The 24,772-nt window shown below is 41.9% G+C and overlaps 1 protein-coding gene across 1 annotated transcript; it reads left to right on the forward strand.

Annotated features, from left to right (window-relative positions):
• Window positions 1-19,091: 19,091 nt before the first annotated feature.
• LOC129003670 (uncharacterized) lies at window positions 19,092-24,341 on the forward strand. The gene has a single exon (XM_054431969.1). The coding sequence runs from the start codon at window positions 19,092-19,094 to the stop codon at window positions 24,339-24,341; it is 5,250 nt and encodes a 1,749-aa protein (XP_054287944.1).
• The last annotated feature ends 431 nt before the right edge of the window (window positions 24,342-24,772 follow it).

Below are 24,772 nucleotides of genomic sequence, written 5' to 3' on the forward strand. Positions count from 1 at the left end.
TTATGTTGGAAATGCATATAAGTATAATACAACATTATTATAGTCGTACCGTTACAATTAATCTATATTATATACAGCCGCTTGTGTAACTGACTGACTGACTGATTCATCAGGTATACAAATCTTTGGGCACTTCTAGAATAGCTAGGAAGCTGAAATTTTTTGTGGAGGTCCGTTTAGGTCCCAGACCGCCAGGAAAATCCCAAAAAGTTACATTTTCAAATTACAACCCCCCCAAAAAAATTCCATTAAAAACGACTATTTTTTGGAAAAACACGTTTTTTTAAAACAGCTGTAGCCCGAAAACGGTAAGAGCTAGATTCGATTTGAGGAAAAATCGTGAGTTTGGAATTAAATTTTCTACAAGACACTATTAAGCGTTTTTCGAAAATCGCACTCCTTTACCTTCAAAAAACGCTCTACTTCCAAAAATTGTAAAAATTTTTTATTTTTTTAAGCGTTTTTAATTTTTAAAACGAATTTTCGCACATATATTTATACTTTTTATGCTCCCAACGTTGAAAGGAAAGTCCCTAGAGTGACCTTCTATAACTTAAACCTACAAAAAAAAATTCAAAATGGCGGATTTTCGATTAAAAAGTTCGTTTTTTAACGTATTTCTTATGGAAAATTAACATGTGACGACAAGCAAACTAGAAGTAAACGTGAGTAGGTGAAATATGGGTGTTTGGCGACAGAAAAAGCATTTTTGTCACTTCTAGAGTAGCTACGGAGCTGAGATTTTGTGTAAAGGTTTGTCTGGGTACCAAACCACCCAGAAGATCCCAAAATTTGGGTTTTCCAACTGAAACCCGCCAAAAGTAATTCCGTAAAACCCTAGTTTTTTGGGGAAAAACACGTTTTTTTAAAACTGCTGTAGCTCGAATACGGTAAGAGCTAGAAACGATTTGAGGGAAATCGTAGGTTCAGAATTAAATTTTCTACAAGACAGTTTTCTCAAAGAAGGAGTCATATCGAAAATCTTACTCCTACAGCTTCAAAAAACGCTCTACTTCCAAAAATTGTGAAAATCCTTGAATTTTTTGGTGTTTTTAATTAATAAAACGACTTTTCGTACATATATTTGTACTTTTTATGGTCTTAACGTTAAAAAGAAAGTTCCTTGAGTGACCTTCTATAATTTCAACGTACTAAAAAATTTAAAATGGCGGGTTTTCATTCAAAAAGGTATTTTTAACGTTTTTTTTAACGTATTCCAATCCCATTCCAACCCCCTCTCTTTCATCCCCATTACAATTTTTAAATTTATGACAATAGCTAATTTGCAACCAAAAGGTGAGTGAGCGTAGCAAACGAGCTCCAACCTAAAAGTGAGTGAGCGTAGCGAACGAGCTCCAACTTAAAAGTGAGTGAGCGTAGCGAACGAGCTAACCTGAAGGCAAGTGAGCGCAGCGAACGAGCTCCAACCCAAAGGTGAGTGAGCGTAGCGAACGAGCTAACCTGAAGGCAAGTGAGCACAGCGAACGAGCTCCAACAGCGAACGAGCTCCAACCTTAAAGTGAGTGAGCGTAGCGAACGAGCTGACCTGAAGGCAAGTGAGCGGAGCGAACGAGCTCCAACCTAAAGGTGAGTGAGCGTAGCGAACGAACTTCAACCAGGATTTGATTGAGCCATGCGTTTAGTTTAATTTTTTTCTCATCTCCACCCCGAATTCGTGTTTAAACCTGAAATTATCACGGCTACTATTAAAAGGGGGCCTGGGGCGGAGTAAATATTGTTACCTCCTCAATCCCTTTGTATTGTGACGTTATATAATTGTGGCTAAATATAAGTTTACAGTAAATGCCTTAGAAAATTTTTGTATTAGAGCACCAAACACACATCGAGACTTTAATATTTTTGGGCTTGTTTAATCACCCCCTTAAACATACACTTTAAGAATTACCTAGCAACTGCAAAGTAATCATTATATTAAAACGCAGAAAATATTCCTAAACAAAATTCTGTCCCCCGAGGAACATTCCCACTGACCCCCAACCAAAAAAGGGGGCCTGGTCCCAACGTTGAAAACAAAGTCCCTTGAGTGACCTTCTATTATTTGAACGTACTAAAAAAAATTTAAAATGGCGGGGTTTCAATCAAGAAGGGAGTTTTTAAAGATTTTTTTAACGTATTCCAATCCCATTCCAACCCCCTCTCTTTCATCCCCATTAAAATTTTTAAATTCATGACAATAGCTAATTTGCAACCAAAAGGTGAGTGAGCGTAGCGAACGAGCTAACCTGAAGGCAAGTGAGCGTAGCGAACGAGCTCCAACCTTAAGGTGAGTGAGCGTAGCGAACGAGCTAACCTGAAGGCAAGTGAGCGCAGCGAACGAGCTCCAACCCAAAGGTGAGTGAGCGTAGCGAACGAACTTCAACCAGGATTTGATTGAGCCACGCGTTTCTCCAACCTAAAGGTGAGTGAGCGTAGCGAACGAGCTAACCTGAAGGCAAGTGAGCGCAGCGAACGAGCTCCAACCTAAAGGTGAGTGAGCGTAGCGAACGAACTTCAACCAGGATTTGATTGAGCCATGCGTTTAGTTTAATTTTTTTCCCATCTCCACCCCAAATTCGTGTTTAAACCTTAAATTTTACCTTATTTTCCCTATTTTTCGTGATTTTGACTGCGCAAGGGGTCCTTTCTTCATGCCGATAATTTTTACCAACCCCCCGCCCCCGAAGGGGGCCTAAGATTATTTTAAAATATTTACCTCACTCTAACTCCTAAGACTTTATATCGATGCTTATTGATGTGAAGAAGGTTTTAGAGGTTGTGACTTAGCAAATTTAATTCATCATAGCACCGGCCTTACATCGAGACTCTAACATGTCAAGACTGGTTTGGTTTGCACTAAACAACCCCCCTATGGAATACTTCGCAACTGCCAAGTTATCACTACGTCTTTTACGCAAAAAGCAAAAATGTTTCCGGACAACATCCTGTCCCCCGTGACAATTTCTCATCACGGCTACTATTAAAAGGGGGCCTGGGGGCTGAGCCCCCAGCGAGCACAAGGCGAGTCCATATTAATATACAACCGCATGTGTAACTGACTGACTCACTGATCAGGTATACTAAATATTGGGCACTTCTAGAATAGCTAGAGAGCTGAAATTTTCGGTGGAGGTCCGCATGGGTCCCAGACCACCAGGAAAATCCCAAAAAGTTACATTTTCAAAATGCAACCCCCCCAAAAAAATTCCATTAAAAACGCCCTTTTTTGGGAAAAACATGATTTTTTAAAACAGCTGTAGCTCGAAAACCGTAAGAGCTAGAATCGATTTGAGGAAAAATCGTGAGTTTGAAATTAAATTTTCTACAAGACAGTTTTGTCTGAGAAGGCGTCATATCGAAATTCGCACTCCTTCACCTTCAAAAAACGCTCTACTTCCAAAAATTGTAAAAATTCTTGATTTTTTTAAGTGTTTTTAATTTTTAAAACGACTTTTCGCACGTATATTTCTACTTTTTATGCTCCCAACGTTGAAAGGAAAGTTCCTAGAGTGACCTTCTATAACTTTAACCTACTAAAAAAAATTCAAAATGGCGGATTTTCAATCAAAAAGATCGTTTTTTAACGTATTTCTTATGGAGAATTAACATGCGTCGACAGGCAAACTAGACGTAAACGTCAGTAGTTGAAATATGGGCGTTTGGCGACACAAAAAACATTTTTGTCACTTCTAGAGTAGCTAGGGAGCTGAAATTTTTTCTGAAGGTTTGTCTGGGTACCAAACCACCCAGAAAGTCCCAAAATTTATTTATTTTCAACCGAAACCTACCAAAAGAAATCCCTTATAACCCTAGTTTTTGCGAAAAACACGTTTTTTTAAAACTGCTGTAACTCGAATACGGTAAGAGCTAGACACGATTTGAGGGAAAATCGTAGGTTCAGAATTAAATTTTCTACAAGACAGTTTTCTCATAGAAGGGGTCATATCGAAAATCTGACTCCTTCACCTTCAAAAAACGCTCTAACTCCAAAAATTGTGAAAATTCTCGATTTTCTTACGTGTTTTTGATTTTTAAAACGACTTTTCGTACATATATTTGTACTTTTTATGGTCTTAACGTTGAAAGGAAAGTCCCTTGAGTGACCTTCTATAATTTAAACGTACTGAAAAATTTAAAATGGCGGGCATTCATTCAAAAAAGTAAGTTTTTAACGTTTTTTTAACGTATTCCTTATAGAAAATTAACATGCTTAAACACGCAAACGAGATCTAAATGTAAGTATGGATGTAAGGTGAATTATGGATTTTTAGACCAATCCCATTCTAACCCCTCCCCCCTCTTTCATCCCCATTAATAAAATTTTACCATTAGCAACAAGGTGCAGCACTATTATTTTTTTAAATTTATGACAATAGCTAATTTGCAACCAAAAGGTGAGTGAGCGTAGCGAACGAGCTATCCTGAAGGCAAGTGAGCGCAGCGAACGAGCTCCAACCTAAAGGTGAGTGAGCGTAGCGAACGAGCTAACCTGAAGGCAAGTGAGCGCAGCGAACGAGCTCCAACCTAAAAGTGAGTGAGCGTAGCGAACGAGCTAACCTGAAGGCAAGTGAGCGCATCGAACGAGCTCCAACCTTATGGTGAGTGAGCGTAGCGAACGAGCTCCAACCTAAAAGTGAGTGAGCGTAGCGAACGAGCTAAGCTCAAGGCAAGTGAGCGCAGCGAACGAGCTCCAACCTAAAGGTGAGTGAGCGTAGCGAACGAGCTAACCTGAAGGCAAGTGAGCGCAGCGAACGAGCTCCAACCTAAAAGTGAGTGAGCGTAGCGAACGAGCTAACCTGAAGGCAAGTGAGCGCAGCGAACGAGCTCTAACCTAAAAGTGAGTGAGCGTAGCGAACGAACTAACCTGAAGGCAAGTGAGCGCAGCGAACGAGCTAACCTGATGGCAAGTGAGCGCAGCGAACGAGCTCCAACCTAAAGGTGAGTGAGCGTAGCGAACGAACTTCAACCAGGATATGATTGAGCCATGCGTTTAGTTTAATTTTTTTCCCATCTCCACCCCAAATTCGTGTTTAAACCTGAAATTTTACCTTATTTCCCCTATTTTTGGTGATTTTTACTGCGCAAGGGGTCCATTCTTGTCAAGGTCATTCTTGTCCATCACCATGTCAAGACTGGTTAGGTTTGCACTACTATGGCATACTTCGCAACTGCCAAGTTATCACTACGTCTTTTACGCAAAAATGTTTCCGGACAACATCCTGTCCCCCGTGAACATTTCTCATCACGGCTACTATTAAAAGGGGGCCTGGGGGCGGAGCCCCCAGCGAGCACAAGGCGAGTCTATATTATATACAGCCCGATGTGTAACTGACTGACTCACTCACTGATCAGGTATACTAAATATTGGGCACTTCTAGAATAGCTAGGGAGCTGAAATTTTCGGTGGAGGTCCGTCTAGGTCCCAGACCGCCAGGAAAATCCCAAAAAGTTACATTTTCAAATTACAACCCCCCCAAAAAAATTCCATTAAAAACGACTATTTTTTGGAAAAACACGTTTTTTTAAAACAGCTGTAGCCCGAAAACGGTAAGAGCTAGATTCGATTTGAGGAAAAATCGTTAGTTTGGAATTAAATTTTCTACAAGACACTATTAAGCGTTTTTCGAAAATCGCACTCCTTTACCTTCAAAAAACGCTCTACTTCCAAAAATTGTAAAAATTCTTTATTTTTTAAGCGTTTTTAATTTTTAAAACGACTTTTCGCACATATATTTCTACTTTTTATGCTCCCAACGTTGAAAGGAAAGTCCCTAGAGTGACCTTCTATAACTTAAACCTACTAAAAAAAATTCAAAATGGCGGATTTTCGATTAAAAAGTTCGTTTTTTAACGTATTTCTTATGGAAAATTAACATGTAACGACAAGCAAACTAGAAGTAAACGTGAGTAGGTGAAATATGGGCGTTTGGCGACAGAAAAAGCATATTTGTCACTTCTAGAGTAGCTACGGAGCTGAGATTTTGTGTAAAGGTTTGTCTGGGTACCAAACCACCCAGAAGATCCCAAAATTTGGTTTTTCCAACTGAAACCCGCCAAAAGTAATTCCGTAAAACCCTAGTTTTTTGGGGAAAAACACGTTTTTTTAAAACTGCTGTAGCTCGAATACGGTAAGAGCTAGAAACGATTTGAGGGAAAATCGTAGGTTCAGAATTAAATTTTCTACAAGACAGTTTTCTCAAAGAAGGAGTCATATCGAAAATCTTACTCCTACACCTTCAAAAAACGCTCTACTTCCAAAAATTGTGAAAATCCTTGAATCTTTTGGTGTTTTTAATTAATAAAACGACTTTTCGTACATATATTTGTACTTTTTATGGTCTTAACGTTAAAAAGAAAGTTCCTTGAGTGACCTTCTATAATTTCAACGTACTAAAAAATTTAAAATGGCGGGTTTTCATTCAAAAAGGTATTTTTAACGTTCTTTTTTAACGTATTCCAATCCCATTCCAACCCCCTCTCTTTCATCCCCATTAAAATTTTTAAATTTATGACAATAGCTAATTTGGAACCAAAAGGTGAGTGAGCGTAGCGAACGAGCTAACCTGAAGGCAAGTGAGCGTAGCAAACGAGCTCCAACCTAAAAGTGAGTGAGCGTAGCGAACGAGCTCCAACTTAAAAGTGAGTGAGCGTAGCGAACGAGCTAACCTGAAGGCAAGTGAGCGCAGCAAACGAGCTCCAACCTAAAGGTGAGTGAGCGTAGCGAACGAGCTAACCTGAAGGCAAGTGAGCGTAGCGAACGAGCTCCAACCTAAAAGTGAGTGAGCGTAGCGAACGAGCTAACCTGAAGGCAAGTGAGCACAGCGAACGAGCTCCAACCTAAAGGTGAGTGAGCGTAGCGAACGAGCTAACCTGAAGGCAAGTGAGCGCAGCGAACGAGCTCCAACCTTAAAGTGAGTGAGCGTAGCGAACGAGCTGACCTGAAGGCAAGTGAGCGTAGCGAACGAGCTCCAACCTAAAGGTGAGTGAGCGTAGCGAACGAACTTTAACCAGGATTTGATTGAGCCATGCGTTTAGTTTAATTTTTTTCTCATCTCCACCCCGAATTCCTGTTTAAACCTGAAATTATCACGGCTACTATTAAAAGGGGGCCTGGGGCGGAGTAAATATTGTTACCTCCTCAATCCCTTTGGATTGTGACGTTATATAATTGTGGCTAAATATAGGTTTACAGTAAATGCCTTAGAAAATTTTTGTATTAGAGCACCAAACACACATCGAGACTTTAATATTTTTGGGCTTGTTTAATCACCCCCTTAAACATACTCTTTAAGAATTACCTAGCAACTGCAAAGTAATCATTATATTAAAACGCAGAAAATATTCCTAAACAAAATTCTGTCCCCCGAGGAACATTCCCACTGACCCCCAACCAAAAAAGGGGGCCTGGGGGCGGAGCCCCCAGCGAGCACAAGGCGAGTCTATATTATATACAGCCCGATGTGTAACTGACTCATTGACTCATCAGGTATACAAATCTTTACCCACTTCTAGAATAGCTACGGGGTTGAAACTTGGCACGATTTTAGGTTTTGTTCTTAAACCACCAGGAAAATTGCCAAAAGTGACATTTTCAAATTTTAACCCCCCTAAAAAAAATCAAAATGGCGGATTTTTGAAAAATGCGAAAAAGGTGTTTTTTTTAAACGTTTATTGTGCTCAAACCGTTGGTCTAATCGAAAAACGGAGCACACTTACAGTATTTAGAATTAAACGAGCTACAATTTTATAATATAAAGTTTCTTTCTATCTCCACCCCTTCCCCCCAATATTTCGCTCTAAACACAAAATTTTGGAATTTTTCATCATGTTTTTTTGTTCAAACGTCCGTTGCGGCTCAACCGTTGGTCTGATCAAGAAACAGAGAGAACCTTTACGTACTAACTTTTGACGATCTACAAATTTGTAATTTAACATTTCTTTCAATTTTCACTCCTTCACCCCCAAATTCATGCTTAAACTTGAAATTTTGCCATTTTTTCTTGTTTTTGGGGGGGTTGGCTGCCCTGGAGTAGGTTAAAATCCGTTTTGGGTACGTTTGACCTATTACTTAATTTCAAATATGCCTAAAGTTCATCCTAAACCGATTTCGGAATTTTCACTCACCCTACTTAACCCTCAAAATTGGGGGGTTAATTTGAGTTAAAATAAAAAATACCGTTTTTGAAGATTCTCGTCAATTAAAAATTATATAAACGCAAGATTATATATAAACAAACAAATGTTTTTTATACAAAATTTTATGGTGTACATTTTGTTCCATAGCGCCTTTCACCTATCTATACTCAAACCCCCTCAAAAAACCCCATTTCGATAGTTGTGTCCTTGGAATTTAGGAATTAGCCTACTTACACACTCATATTAGCGCTAGATCATTGAAATTTTGTTAAACATATGACAATAGCTAATTTGCAACAAAAAGGTGAGTGAGCGTAGCGAACGAACTAACCTGAAGGCAAGTGAGCGCAGCGAACGAGCTCAAACCTAAAGGTGAGTGAGCGTAGCGAACGAGCTAACCTGAAGGCAAGTGAGCGCAGCGAATGAGCTCCAAAGTAAAAGTGAGTGAGCGTAGTGAACGAGCTAACCTGAAGGCAAGTGAGCGCAGCGAACGAGCTCCAACCTAAAGGTGAGTGAGCGTATCGAACGAGCTAACCTGAAGGCAAGTGAGCGCAGCGAACGAGCTCCAACCTAAAGGTGAGTGAGCGTAGCGAACTAACTTACCTGAAGGCAAGTGAGCGTAGCGAACGAGCTCCAACCTAAAGGTGAGTGAGCGTAACGAACGAACTTCAACCAGGATTTGATTGAGCCATGCGTTTAGTATAATTTTTTCCCATCTCCACCCCAAATTCGTGTTTAAACCTGAAATTTTACCTTATTTTCCCTATTTTTGGTGATTTTTACTGCGCAAGGGGTCCATTCTTCATGCCGATAATTTTTTTCAACCCCCCGCTTCCGAAGGGGGCCTAAGGTTATTTTAAAATATTATTTTACCTCACTCTAACTCCCAAGACTTTATATCGATGCTTATTGATGTGAAGAAAGTTTTAGAGGTTGTGACTTAGCAAATTTAATTTATCATAGCTCCGGCCCTACATCGAGACTCTAACATGTCAAGACTGGTTTGGTTTGCACTAAACAACCCCCCTATGGAAGAATTCGCAACTGCCAAGTTATCACTACGTATTTTACGCAAAAATGTTTCCGGACAAAAAATATTTCCGGACAACATCCTGTCCCCCGTGAACATTTCTCATCACGGCTACTATTAAAAGGGGGCCTGGGGGCGGAGCCCCCAGCGAGCACAAGGCGAGTCCATATTAATATACAACCGCATGTGTAACTGACTGACTCACTGATCAGGTATACTAAATATTGGGCACTTCTAGAATAGCTAGAGAGCTGAAATTTTCGGTGGAGGTCCGCATGGGTCCCAGACCACCAGGAAAATCCCAAAAAGTTACATTTTCAAAATGCAACCCCCCCAAAAAAATTCCATTAAAAACGCCCTTTTTTGGGAAAAACATGATTTTTTAAAACAGCTGTAGCTCGAAAACCGTAAGAGCTAGAATCGATTTGAGGAAAAATCGTGAGTTTGAAATTAAATTTTCTACAAGACAGTTTTGTCTGAGAAGGCGTCATATCGAAATTCGCACTCCTTCACCTTCAAAAAACGCTCTACTTCCAAAAATTGTAAAAATTCTTGATTTTTTTAAGTGTTTTTAATTTTTAAAACGACTTTTCGCACGTATATTTCTACTTTTTATGCTCCCAACGTTGAAAGGAAAGTTCCTAGAGTGACCTTCTATAACTTTAACCTACTAAAAAAAATTCAAAATGGCGGATTTTCAATCAAAAAGATCGTTTTTTAACGTATTTCTTATGGAGAATTAACATGCGTCGACAGGCAAACTAGACGTAAACGTCAGTAGTTGAAATATGGGCGTTTGGCGACACAAAAAACATTTTTGTCACTTCTAGAGTAGCTAGGGAGCTGAAATTTTTTCTGAAGGTTTGTCTGGGTACCAAACCACCCAGAAAGTCCCAAAATTTATTTATTTTCAACCGAAACCTACCAAAAGAAATCCCTTATAACCCTAGTTTTTGCGAAAAACACGTTTTTTTAAAACTGCTGTAACTCGAATACGGTAAGAGCTAGACACGATTTGAGGGAAAATCGTAGGTTCAGAATTAAATTTTCTACAAGACAGTTTTCTCATAGAAGGGGTCATATCGAAAATCTGACTCCTTCACCTTCAAAAAACGCTCTAACTCCAAAAATTGTGAAAATTCTCGATTTTCTTACGTGTTTTTGATTTTTAAAACGACTTTTCGTACATATATTTGTACTTTTTATGGTCTTAACGTTGAAAGGAAAGTCCCTTGAGTGACCTTCTATAATTTAAACGTACTGAAAAATTTAAAATGGCGGGCATTCATTCAAAAAAGTAAGTTTTTAACGTTTTTTTAACGTATTCCTTATAGAAAATTAACATGCTTAAACACGCAAACGAGATCTAAATGTAAGTATGGATGTAAGGTGAATTATGGATTTTTAGACCAATCCCATTCTAACCCCTCCCCCCTCTTTCATCCCCATTAATAAAATTTTACCATTAGCAACAAGGTGCAGCACTATTATTTTTTTAAATTTATGACAATAGCTAATTTGCAACCAAAAGGTGAGTGAGCGTAGCGAACGAGCTATCCTGAAGGCAAGTGAGCGCAGCGAACGAGCTCCAACCTAAAGGTGAGTGAGCGTAGCGAACGAGCTAACCTGAAGGCAAGTGAGCGCAGCGAACGAGCTCCAACCTAAAAGTGAGTGAGCGTAGCGAACGAGCTAACCTGAAGGCAAGTGAGCGCATCGAACGAGCTCCAACCTTATGGTGAGTGAGCGTAGCGAACGAGCTCCAACCTAAAAGTGAGTGAGCGTAGCGAACGAGCTAAGCTCAAGGCAAGTGAGCGCAGCGAACGAGCTCCAACCTAAAGGTGAGTGAGCGTAGCGAACGAGCTAACCTGAAGGCAAGTGAGCGCAGCGAACGAGCTCCAACCTAAAAGTGAGTGAGCGTAGCGAACGAGCTAACCTGAAGGCAAGTGAGCGCAGCGAACGAGCTCTAACCTAAAAGTGAGTGAGCGTAGCGAACGAACTAACCTGAAGGCAAGTGAGCGCAGCGAACGAGCTAACCTGATGGCAAGTGAGCGCAGCGAACGAGCTCCAACCTAAAGGTGAGTGAGCGTAGCGAACGAACTTCAACCAGGATATGATTGAGCCATGCGTTTAGTTTAATTTTTTTCCCATCTCCACCCCAAATTCGTGTTTAAACCTGAAATTTTACCTTATTTCCCCTATTTTTGGTGATTTTTACTGCGCAAGGGGTCCATTCTTGTCAAGGTCATTCTTGTCCATCACCATGTCAAGACTGGTTAGGTTTGCACTACTATGGCATACTTCGCAACTGCCAAGTTATCACTACGTCTTTTACGCAAAAATGTTTCCGGACAACATCCTGTCCCCCGTGAACATTTCTCATCACGGCTACTATTAAAAGGGGGCCTGGGGGCGGAGCCCCCAGCGAGCACAAGGCGAGTCCATATTACTATACAACCGCATGTGTAACTGACTCACTGACTGATCAGGTATACAAAAGATTGGGCACTTCTAGAGTAGCTAGGGAGCTGAAATTTTCGGTGGAGGTCCGTATGGGTCCCAGACCACCAGGAAAATCCCAAAAAGTTACATTTCAAATTGCAACCCCCCCAAAAAAAATCCATTAAAAACGCCCTTTTTTGGGAAAAACATGTTTTTTTAAAACAGCTGTAGCTCGAAAACCGTAAGAGCTAGAATCGATTTGAGGAAAAATCGTGAGTTCGCAATTAAATTTTCTACAAGACAGTTTTGTCTGAGAAGGCGTCATATCGAAATTCGCACTCCTTCACCTTCAAAAAACGCTCTACTTCCAAAAATTGTAAAAATTCTTGATTTTTTTAAGTGTTTTTACTTTTTAAAACGACTTTTCGCACATATATTTCTACTTTTAATGCTCCCAACGTTGAAAGGAATGTCCCTAGAGTGCCCTTCTATAATTTTAACCTACGAAAAAAAATTCAAAATGGCGGATTTTCAGTAAAAAAGATAGTTTTTTAACGTATTTCTTATGGAGAATTAACATGCAACGACAAGCAAACTAGAAGTAATCGTGAGTAGGTGAAATATGGGCGTTTGGCGACAGAAAAAAACATTTTTGTCACTTCTAGAGTAGCTACGGAGCTGAAATTTTTTCTGATGGTTTGTCTGGGTACCAAACCACCCAGAAAGTCCCAAAATTTAGTTTTTTCCAACCGAAACCCACCAAAAGAAATCCCTTAAAACCCTAGTTTTTGGGGAAAACACGTTTTTTTTAAACTGCTGTAGCTCGAAAACGGTAAGAGCTATAAACGATTTGAGGGAAAATCGTAGGTTCAGAATTAAATTTTCTACAAGACACTTTTGTCTAAGAAGGGGTCATATCGAAAATCTGACTCCTTCACCTTAAAAAAACGCCTTACTTCCAAAAATTTTAAAAACTCTTCATTTTTTAAGTGTTTTTAATTTATAAAACGACTTTTCGTACATATATTTGTACTTTTTATGGTCTTAACGTTGAAAAGAAAGTTCCTTGAGTGACCTTCTATAATTTCAACGTACTAAAAAATTAAAAATGGCGGGTTTTCATTCAAAAAGGTAGTTTTTAAGTTAAGAGCTAACCTGGAGGCAAGTGAGCGCAGCGAACGAGCTCTAACCTAAAGGTGAGTGAGCGTAGCGAACGAGCTAACCCGAAGGCAAGTGAGCGCAGCGAACGAGCTCCAACCTAAAAGTGAGTGAGCGTAGCGAACGAGCTAACCTGAAGGCAAGTGAGCGCAGCGAACGAGCTCCAACCTAAAAGTGAGTGAGCGTAGCGAACGAACTAACCTGAAGGCAAGTGAGCGCAGCGAACGAGCTAACCTGATGGCAAGTGAGCGCAGCGAACGAGCTCCAACCTAAAGGTGAGTGAGCGTAGCGAACGAACTTCAACCAGGATATGATTGAGCCATGCGTTTAGTTTAATTTTTTTCCCATCTCCACCCCAAATTCGTGTTTAAACCTGAAATTTTACTTTTTTCCCCTATTTTTGGTGATTTTTACTGCGCAAGGGGTCCATTCTTCATGTCGATAATTTTTACCAACTCCCCGCCCCCGAAGGGGGCCTAAGATTATTTTAAAATATTATTTTACCTCACTCTTACTCCTAAGACTTTATATCGATGCTTATTGATGTGAAGAAAGTTTTAGAGGTTGTGACTAAGCAAATTTAAAATATCATAGCACCGGCCCTACATCGAGACTCTTACAGGTCAAGACTGGTTTGGTTTGCACTAAACAACCCCTTTATGGAATACTTCGCAACTGCCAAGTTATCACTACGTCTTTTCCGCAAAAATGTTTCCGGACAACATCCTGTCCCCCGTGACAATTTCTCATCACGGCTACTATTAAAAGGGGGCCTGGGGGCGGAGCCCCCAGCGAGCACATGGCGAGTCTATATTATATACAGCCCGATGTGTAACTGACTGACTCACTCACTGATCAGGTATACTAAATATTGGGCACTTCTAGAATAGCTAGGGAGCTGAAATTTTCGGTGGAGGTCCGTCTAGGTCCCAGACCGCCAGGAAAATCCCAAAAAGTTACATTTTCAAATTACAACCCCCCCAAAAAAATTCCATTAAAAACGACTATTTTTTGGAAAAACACGTTTTTTTAAAACAGCTGTAGCCCGAAAACGGTAAGAGCTAGATTCGATTTGAGGAAAAATCGTTAGTTTGGAATTAAATTTTCTACAAGACACTATTAAGCGTTTTTCGAAAATCGCACTCCTTTACCTTCAAAAAACGCTCTACTTCCAAAAATTGTAAAAATTCTTTATTTTTTAAGCGTTTTTAATTTTTAAAACGACTTTTCGCACATATATTTCTACTTTTTATGCTCCCAACGTTGAAAGGAAAGTCCCTAGAGTGACCTTCTATAACTTAAACCTACTAAAAAAAATTCAAAATGGCGGATTTTCGATTAAAAAGTTCGTTTTTTAACGTATTTCTTATGGAAAATTAACATGTAACGACAAGCAAACTAGAAGTAAACGTGAGTAGGTGAAATATGGGCGTTTGGCGACAGAAAAAGCATATTTGTCACTTCTAGAGTAGCTACGGAGCTGAGATTTTGTGTAAAGGTTTGTCTGGGTACCAAACCACCCAGAAGATCCCAAAATTTGGTTTTTCCAACTGAAACCCGCCAAAAGTAATTCCGTAAAACCCTAGTTTTTTGGGGAAAAACACGTTTTTTTAAAACTGCTGTAGCTCGAATACGGTAAGAGCTAGAAACGATTTGAGGGAAAATCGTAGGTTCAGAATTAAATTTTCTACAAGACAGTTTTCTCAAAGAAGGAGTCATATCGAAAATCTTACTCCTACACCTTCAAAAAACGCTCTACTTCCAAAAATTGTGAAAATCCTTGAATCTTTTGGTGTTTTTAATTAATAAAACGACTTTTCGTACATATATTTGTACTTTTTATGGTCTTAACGTTAAAAAGAAAGTTCCTTGAGTGACCTTCTATAATTTCAACGTACTAAAAAATTTAAAATGGCGGGTTTTCATTCAAAAAGGTATTTTTAACGTTCTTTTTTAACGTATTCCAATCCCATTCCAACCCCCTCTCTTTCATCCCCATTAAAATTTTTAAATTTATGACAATAGCTAATTTGGAACCAAAAGGTGAGTGAGCGTAGCGAACGAGCTAACCTGAAGGCAAGTGAGCGTAGCAAACGAGCTCCAACCTAAAAGTGAGTGAGCGTAGCGAACGAGCTCCAACTTAAAAGTGAGTGAGCGTAGCGAACGAGCTAACCTGAAGGCAAGTGAGCGCAGCAAACGAGCTCCAACCTAAAGGTGAGTGAGCGTAGCGAACGAGCTAACCTGAAGGCAAGTGAGCGTAGCGAACGAGCTCCAACCTAAAAGTGAGTGAGCGTAGCGAACGAGCTAACCTGAAGGCAAGTGAGCACAGCGAACGAGCTCCAACCTAAAGGTGAGTGAGCGTAGCGAACGAGCTAACCTGAAGGCAAGTGAGCGCAGCGAACGAGCTCCAACCTTAAAGTGAGTGAGCGTAGCGAACGAGCTGACCTGAAGGCAAGTGAGCGTAGCGAACGAGCTCCAACCTAAAGGTGAGTGAGCGTAGCGAACGAACTTTAACCAGGATTTGATTGAGCCATGCGTTTAGTTTAATTTTTTTCTCATCTCCACCCCGAATTCCTGTTTAAACCTGAAATTATCACGGCTACTATTAAAAGGGGGCCTGGGGCGGAGTAAATATTGTTACCTCCTCAATCCCTTTGGATTGTGACGTTATATAATTGTGGCTAAATATAGGTTTACAGTAAATGCCTTAGAAAATTTTTGTATTAGAGCACCAAACACACATCGAGACTTTAATATTTTTGGGCTTGTTTAATCACCCCCTTAAACATACTCTTTAAGAATTACCTAGCAACTGCAAAGTAATCATTATATTAAAACGCAGAAAATATTCCTAAACAAAATTCTGTCCCCCGAGGAACATTCCCACTGACCCCCAACCAAAAAAGGGGGCCTGGGGGCGGAGCCCCCAGCGAGCACAAGGCGAGTCTAATTAACTATACAACCCGATGTGTAACTGACTCATTGACTCATCAGGGATACAAATCTTTACCCACTTCTAGAATAGCTACGGGGTTGAAACTTGGCACGATTTTAGGTATTGGTCTTAAACCATCAGGAAAATTGCCAAAAGTGACATTTTCAAATTTTAACCCCCCTAAAAAAATTCAAAATGGCGGATTTTTGAAAAGTGCGAAAAAGGCGTTTTTTTAAAACGTTTATTTTGCTTAAACAGTTCGTCTGATCAAAAAACGGAGCACACTTACTGTATTTAGAATTAAACGAGCTACAATTTTATAATATAAAGTTTCTTTCTATCTCCACCCCTTCCCCCCTATATTTCGCACTAAACATAAAATTTTGGAATTTTTCATCATCTTTTTTTGTTCAAACGTCCGTCGCGGCTCAACCGTAGGTCTGATCAAGTAACGGAGACCACCTTTATACGTATCTTTTTACGATCTACAACTTTGTAATTTAACATTTCTTTCCATTTTCACTCCTTCACCCCCAAATTCACGCTTAAACTTGAAATTTTGCCATTTTTTCTTGTTTTTTGGGGGGTTGGCTGCCCTGGAGTAGGTTAAAATCCGTTTTGGGTATGTTTGACCTATTACTTGTTTTTAAATATGCCTAAAGTTCATCCTTAACCGATTTCAGAATTTTCACTCACCCTACTTAACCCTCAAAATTGGGGGGATAATTTTAGTTAAAATAAAAAATCCCGATTTTGAAGATTCTCGTCAATTAAAAATTATATAAACGCAAGATTATATATAAACAAACAAATGTTTTGTATACAAAATTTTATGGTGTACATTTTGTTCCATGGCGCCTTTCACCTATCTATACTCCAACCCCCTCAAAAAACCCCATTTCGATAGTTGTGTCCTTTTAATTACACATATTCCTTATAGAAAATTAACATGCTTATACACGCAAACGAGATCTAAATGTAAGTAGGTGAATGATGGATATTTAGAGCAATCCCATTCTAACCGCCCCTCTTTCATCCCCATAAATAAAATTTTACCATTAGCAACAGGGTGCAGCACTATTACTCTTTTAAATTTATGACAATAGCTAATTTGCAACCAAAAGGTGAGTGAGCGTAGCGAACGAGCTAACCTGAAGGCAAGTGAGCGCAGCGAACGAGCTCCAACCTAAAGGTGAGTGAGCGTAGCGAACGAGCTCCAACCTAAAAGTGAGTGAGCGTAGCGAACGAGCCAACCTGAAGGCAAGTGAGCGCAGCGAACGAGCTCCAACCTAAAGGTGAGTGAGCGTAGCGAACGAGCTAACCTGAAGACAAGTGAGCGCAGCGAACGAGCTCCAACCTAAAAGTGAGTGAGCGTAGCGAACGAGCTAACCTGAAGGCAAGTGAGCGCAGCGAACGAGCTCCAACCTAAAGGTGAGTGAGCGTAGCGAACGAACTTCAACCAGGATTTGATTGAGCCATGCGTTTAGTTTAATTTTTTCCCATCTCCACCCCAAATTCGTGTTTAAACCTGAAATATTACCTTATTCCCCTATTTTTGGTGATTTTTACTGCGCAAGGGGTCTATTCTTCATGCCGATGATTTTTACCAACCCCCCGCCCCCGAAGGGGGCCTAAGATTATTTTAAAATATTATTTTACCTCACTCTAACTCCCAAGACTTTATATCGATTATTATTGATGTGAAGAAAGTTTTAGAATTTGTGACTTAGCAAATTTAATTTATCATAGCACCGGCCCTACATCGAGACTCTAACATGTCAAGACTGGTTTGGTTTGCACTAAACAACCCCCCTATGGAATACTTCGCAACTGCAAAGTTATCACTACGTCTTTTACGCAAAAATGTTTCCGGACAACATCCTGTCCCCCGTGAACATTTCTCATCACGGCTACTATTAAAAGGGGGCCTGGGGGCGGAGCCCCCAGCGAGCACAAGGCGAGTCTAAATAACTATACATCTAAATACTATACAATCCGATGTGTAACTGACTGGGGATACAAATTCTAGACCACTTCTAGATGAGCTAGAGACTTGAAATTTTCGGTGGTTGTAGGTCTAGTGCCCAAACCACCCATAAAATTCCAAAAAGTCGCATTTTCAAATTTTAACCCCCCCGAAAATTCGAATTCCCCCCCCATGTTATTCTTATGGGGAATAACATTAAAAATGGCCGACTTTCGTGTTCCCATCTGAACCACTTAGAAACGTGCTAGAGACTTCAAATTTGCGTAGTATTGTAGTAAAAGATCTTACATTACCGGTGGAATATGCAAAAGTCCCATTTTCAAATTTTAACCCACCCAAAAATCCAAAACGGCGGACCTCTGAAAACGAAAAAACACTTTTTTTTCAACCGGATGTAGCTCGAAAACGGTAAGAGCTAGAAAAGATTTGACAGTATATCCAGGAACAGGAATTAAATTTTCTACAAAACCCTCTTTGGCGTTTTCAGAAAATCGCACTCCTTAAGCTTCAAAAAACGCCCTACTTTCAAAATTTTGTAAATTTTTTTCAAATTTTTATCGGTTTTTGCTATGTTTTCGTACCTAAATAATTATTTTTTGCAAATATTATTAATGTTTCGTATTCTCCTTAGTTTACTTTACATTTCACCATTTACATGTATTTTCGTAACTTTACTCCTTGACCCCCAAAAACTTAATTTTAATGTGAAAATTTGATTGGTTTTTACCGGTTTTACCAGCCCCATGTTATCCTTATGGAGAATAGCTATGTAATTTTAATACTTTGGTATGCTCATCTGATTAGTTTAGAAACGTTCTAAAGACTTTAAATTTTTGTAGTATTGCAGTATGGGATCATCCGTTAATGGTGGAATTTGCAAAAATGCCTTTTAAAAATTTTAACCCCCAAAAAAATCCAAAATGGTAGACGTATAAAAACGAAAAAACACGGTTTTTAATACCGACTATAACTAAAAAACGGTAATAGCTAGCAAAAATTTGAAAGAATCTTCATGAACAGGAATTAAATTTCCTACAAGACACTATTACGCGTTTTTAGAAAATCGCACTCCTTCACCTAAAAAAAACGCCCTACTTTCAAATTTTGGTAAATTTTCTTCAAATTTTTAACGGTTTTTGATAATTTTTCGTACATAAAAATTTTTTCTTCAAATATTATTAATGTTTCGTACTCTCCTTAGTTTACTTTACATTTCACCCTTCACATGTTTTTTCGTAACTTTACTCCTTGACCCCCAAAACGCGTAGGTCAGTAACGCTGTATAGTCATTTGGTTCTCGCTCTAATTTTTGCTAATGGATTTGGCTACCCATGATTAAGTTTCACTGTCACTTCTTCCTATTTATTGGACTTGTTATTTTGGCGATTTTGCTGCAATTTTCTGTAAGCATGGAATTCTCTTGCGTTGCTGCTGGGTCGTTCCACCAGGGAGATCCCAGATTTACCGAGAGCAACAACGCTCAATGCATGGCAAATGCAACCTGTGCCCTCGCATGGCAAGCATTCTGCGGCGGATTCAGTACCAACGCTATTGACGCTATACTCATGGCGGGCGATAGCTTGTATACACTATCTCGCCGTGAGCATAGCATCACTAACCGGTATCTGTTCCCTGAGGACCTCGCCAGGCACTTCGTGGTTGCACACCATCGTGTTACCATCGAAGAAATTTCTTGTGTTTGGGACGGGTTGTATCCGTTACGAAACGATGGCCTAGATGAGGTGACCTCTTCCTTGTCTTCGGTTTTGGAAGCAGCTATGCCCGGTGACTCCGTTGATAGCGGTTTTTTGTTTACGGGACAGTTGGTGACAGTCGCTTTTTGGCGTTTCCAAGGGCGGCTGTACCTCTTTGATTCCCACGCGGTAAACGAAAACCGTCGTCGAGACATTGATGAGGCGAGAAATAAGGCTAGGGTGTTCGTCTGTAATAGTTTTCGTTCTCTAGCTTCCCTCATTTTGGTGAATTCTGCGTTCGTCGGTGGGCAGTACTCCGTCACAAAAATAAAGTTTTCCGTCAACGAAACTCAAACTGTCCACACGGTCGACTGTTCGGACAATGACTTAACTCAGTTATCAGAATCTGCCTCTGAGACAGTTGTTCAGAAAACCAAATGTCCTGGTAGACCAAAAACAATAAAGCGTGGTCGTCCAAAGCTTTTAGACACGACCCGAGAAGAGCAAGTGGATGCGGCGAAGAAGAAGTATAGGGAGACGCACGCTGACAAACTCCGGGATGACAGTCAACGTTACACTCAAACCCACCCTGAGGTGCACCGAAAGGCTGTTCAGCAATACGACCTGCGTAATCCCGGTGCTTCTGCTGAGAGAGTTCAGATTTTTCGCCTGAAAAATCCGAAAATGTCTGAACTTCGCTATATGCCCGCATCACTTGCTCGGATTTTTCGCCTGAAAAATCCGAAAATGTCTGAACTTCGCTATATGCCCGCATCACTTGCTCGGTCCGTAGTCAAAAATGGCCCCATGTCTGTTTGGAATGGGGAGCCACTCAATGAAATACAACCATACAAATTAAAAAAAGTCAGTCTCTGGGTTGACGACGTTTACAGATGTCGTCATTGCCAAGGACGGCTCTTCGAGGAGGAGAAGAATAGAAAGCAATGGTGCTGCGGGGAAGGAGCGTTCAATGTTCTCGACATTCCTCCGTTGCAAGAACGCTTTTATTCCGACCGTCTCTTCCTGGAAAGAGCCCGTGCGTACAACGACCTGTTTGCTTTCTGCGCGCTCGAAGTGTCAGGCGGGTATCGTCATCCCAGTGGTCTTTCTTTTTTCAAGATCGAGGGAAGAATGTACCACCAGGTCTACAATCTGGACGCCCCAGGACAAAAGTTCACCACTCGTTCTGGGAACGTTCAGTTTGTGAATCGGTCCCGCCTGTATATTGACGATGGCGAAGAGCGCCGTAACATTGCGATGGGTAGATCGCTTGATGCCGAGATCATCGACGGTATTGCTGATTTCCTGTCTAGGGAAAATCCTTACATTGAGCATTACCGTCGATTGAGCAACGAGCCTTCCGTAACAGCTCACTTGGCTTTTGAAGTAACAAGCAGGTCTACCCATGGCCCTGTTCTCGGTGATCGGCAAACAGGCGTCGAAGTGCACGCCGTGCTCAGCAATGATGAAAACGACACTGAGCCCCGGAGACTGACTATATGGAAATCCGGTTCCGATAGACCTACATTTATTGATCTTTTACACCCCCTAATGGAACCTTTCCAATATCCCCTACTTTACCCGCAAGGCACTGTGGGATGGCACGTTGGCCGCCTTGATAACAAGGGTGCCAAACTGACTCAATTTAAGTACTCGCGGTGCCTCCTACTTTCTGAACCTCGCTTCTCTCACCTAGGCCGTCTCTCACAAGCTTGGCAGGTTGAGATGTTCGCGAGGTACGAGGAGGAGAAACTGCGTTACATTAAGTTTACGCAGCTGAAGAACACCGATAGTGCCTTGCGGGTGGGGCCGGTTGACGAGATTCGGAATGCACAGCAGGTCTTGAACGACATCGCTCGTGATGAAACCGTCCAAGGCGAGGGTGGGGTGCAGGCAGGAAAAGTCTACCTCCCAAGTTCGTTCACCGGGGGGCCCAGGTACATGAAAGTAAAATACGAAGACGCTATGGCAATCGTATCGCGCCTGGGTTCCCCCACTTTCTTTTTGACGTTTACTTACAACGCGACTTGGGAGGAAAACAAGAAAGCTTGCCCTCGTGGAGGTACTCGCAGTGACCCTAGCACTGCTTGCAGAGTTTTTAGGATCAAACTTCTGGAACTTCTCCGAGACCTGCGCAGCGGAGCAATGTTTGGACGCTCTGTCTATATCGTCTACGTCATCGAGATGCAAATGAGGGGCCTTCCTCACGCCCACATTGTATTCAAGATTGACGGCGACGGACCAGTTCAGGCGTCCGAAATTGACTCCATCATCCGCGCGGATATTCCCTCGGAAGAAGAGGCCGGAGGCCGACTGAGAAAGTTGGTCCTCAAACACATGATCCACGGTCCATGTGGTAATGATCATAGGACTGACTTTCTCTGTTGGGACTCTGCAAAGGGTTACTGCACCAAATACTTCCCCAAGCCCTGCTGTGAAACCACCCACGTCGACGAGAGGGGATTCGTCCAGTACAAGCGAGATTATACCAATCGGGGGACAATTGTATCACGCAATAAGAACATTATCGTACATGACGGTTGGGTTGTGCCTTATAATCCCGCACTGATGTTGAAATACGAGGCTCACATCAATTTGGAGCTGGCGTCTACTCGCCGCGTGATTAAGTACCTCTTCAAATATCTTATGAAGGGAGGATCTCTCCAGAACGTCACAGTTACTCCCTTCAGTAAGCAAGATGATGAGGTACAGCATTACGTGACGAAGAGAATGGTGGGTGCCAGTGACGCGTGCTGGCGTTTATTAAACTTTCCAGTATCAGAATCTGAGCCGGCTGTTGAATGTCTTCCCGTCCATCTGGAGGGCAAGCAGTCCGTCCTGTTTAGACCTGGCCAACTGGCAGAGGCAGCCGCTAGGAACAGCTCCAAACTCACCATCTACTTTGACCGGCCTCGTATTTCACTGTTTGACGACCTGACTTATCAGGGGTTCTATGAAACGTTTGTGGTTCATGTCAAGCGCCCAAAAACTGCGGAGATATACGAGCACCCCGATGGCGTCCATTTTATCACTGCCCGACAGCGTGGCGAGAAGGTGTGCAGACTGTTTTGGGTCTCACCGAGCAGGACAGAACAGTATTACCTGCGTATCCTGCTTATGACTGTATCTTGCCGTGGTTATGCCGACCTCCTGTCCCGCGGTGGACCAAACTGCCGCACTTTTCAAGGGGTCGCGCGGCATCTTGGCTTGGTGCAAGACGAACAGGAGTACCACTACGCACTGCGCGAGGCCGCCACTTTCATGACTGGCCCGAGACTTCGTTCTTTCTTTGTGATCCTCTGCAACATGGGGGCTCCTGCAGCTCTCCTGTGGGATGCTTTCCGTGATTCCATCTGCGAGGACCACATAGAGCGTAATCCTCTCGATGTTGAACTGGCCTACAAGCTAGGTCTCATCGATATTGATCGGAGTCTTCGTCGGCAGGGTTCTTGCGTCGCAGATCATGGCCTCCCCGATGTACACGATGACACGACGGAGTTGGGCAGAGAACTGCTCTTACATGGTGAAAATCAACAGAGAGTGTTTGTGGAGGAGTGGGTGCCAAAGCTCTCTGAAGATCAAAACCGCGTATTTGAGTACGTTACCTCCGTTCTCAATGCCCCTGCCAGCGGAACGTCGTCGAAAATCATTTTTCTTGACGGCCCGGGAGGCTATGGGAAGACCACTCTGATTCGTGTCATTCTCGCATACGTGAGAGGTTGTCGTCAGGTTGCACTGGCAGTCGCTAGCTCTGGGATCGCCGCGGGTAACATGCCTGGTGGAACTACAGCTCACAGCATGTTCCGGTTGCCACTCGACTTCGGTGACGGCACCGGCTTTTGGAACATCACCAACGGCTCCCAGCGAGCAGAGCTCATCAGGGCCGCAAGGCTCATTGTCTTTGATGAGGCCCCGATGGCACATCGGTTCGTTTTCGAGGTTCTTGACAGATCCCTGCGAGACCTCATGCGTTCCAGTGAGCTATTCGGTGGTAAAATATTCCTCTGTTGTGGCGACTTTCGCCAGATCGCGCCTGTCGTTGTAAACGCTCGTACTCCAACTGACATTGTTTGTGTCTCACTTCGGGCTTCCCATCTGTGGCAGCATTTCAAAATTTTTGCCCTGACAACAGCTCATCGGACTAGTAGTTCCACAGCCTATTCCGAATTCCTTCTTAGGGTAGGCAACGGAACTGTCAGTTCGACCACTTTCTTGGAGGGACGGAACGAACAAAGTCTAATTCCGCTGCTCGGGATTAGACAAGTGACGTCTTTGACTGATTTGGTCGATTCCGTCTTTCCCGCAAACGTCCTACTCGACTCTGATATGTGTTCGCGACGCGCAATCCTCTCGACTCTGATAGTGAACGTCAAGGAGATCAACGACCACATCTTGAACTCCCTCGACGGTCATCTGTACGAGCTGAGGAGCGCCGACACAGTCGACAGAGAAAACGACGATGGCCTGGATGTCGACGTTCAACTCCTGAACACGGCTACTGGCAAGGGCGTACCAGACCATGTTCTGCGGCTGAAGATCGGTTCTGTTTGCCTCATTATGAGGAACCTCAACATCGCTGAAGGACTCGTCAACGGCACTAAAGTCATCGTAATCGGCATCACCAACCGCCTGATTACAGTGAGACTTCCCGGACAGACGCAACCTATCGGAATTCCCCGGATTACCTTTACTTTTGCGTTTGTCGAGGGTTCGCCGTTACGTGTTCGTCGACGTCAGTTCCCACTGATGTTGGCCTATTGCATGACCGGACACAAGAGCCAAGGTCAGACAATAGATTCAGTCGGTGTTGATTTACGGACCGATTGCTTCACGCACGGGCAACTATACGTCTTGCTCAGTAGGGTCAGACATCCAGACCATATTGTTGTTCTCGTACACCCCGAACGTGTCCGAGATGGAATCGCATACGCAAAGAACATCGTGTATGGCGATCTCCTTCTCTAAACCTGATTTGACATTAGCAGTAGGCTAGGGGATCTGCTAAATCAAAACTCCCCGTTGTGACTTGACAACATCGGCAGTACGATAGGGGGCCTGCCTTATCAAAAGTCCCCGTTGTTGTATAAAGTAGTTAGTAAAGTTTACTAACTTGTACATTTGTAAATAATTGTAAATATGGTTCCGACGTTTCCTGGCCTCCCCGTGGCGGAACTGGATATGCCATAAATTGTATGGCTAACAGACAGGGAAACAAACATTACTTGATCTATTTTCATAAATATATACATGAATATCTACTATAATCTATTTAATTCATATGATACTTTACTATTATCAACTTATTCACTTATCAATCGACATACTAATCAATCTACTCATCTTATACAACAGTTCTCTAATTTGTACATTTGTAAGTAATTGTAAATATGGTTCCA

Source organism: Macrosteles quadrilineatus, unplaced genomic scaffold (genome assembly GCF_028750875.1).
Source record: "Macrosteles quadrilineatus isolate MER2022 unplaced genomic scaffold, UCM_ALF_1.0 Scaffold_9__3_contigs__length_116548681, whole genome shotgun sequence".
NCBI lineage: Eukaryota > Metazoa > Arthropoda > Insecta > Hemiptera > Cicadellidae > Macrosteles > Macrosteles quadrilineatus.

What these genes read in the sequence shown, in the direction of transcription:
- LOC129003670 (XM_054431969.1), top strand. Translation starts at nt 19,092, where the DNA reads ATGGAATTCTCTTGCGTTGCTGCTGGGTCGTTCCACCAGGGAGATCCC.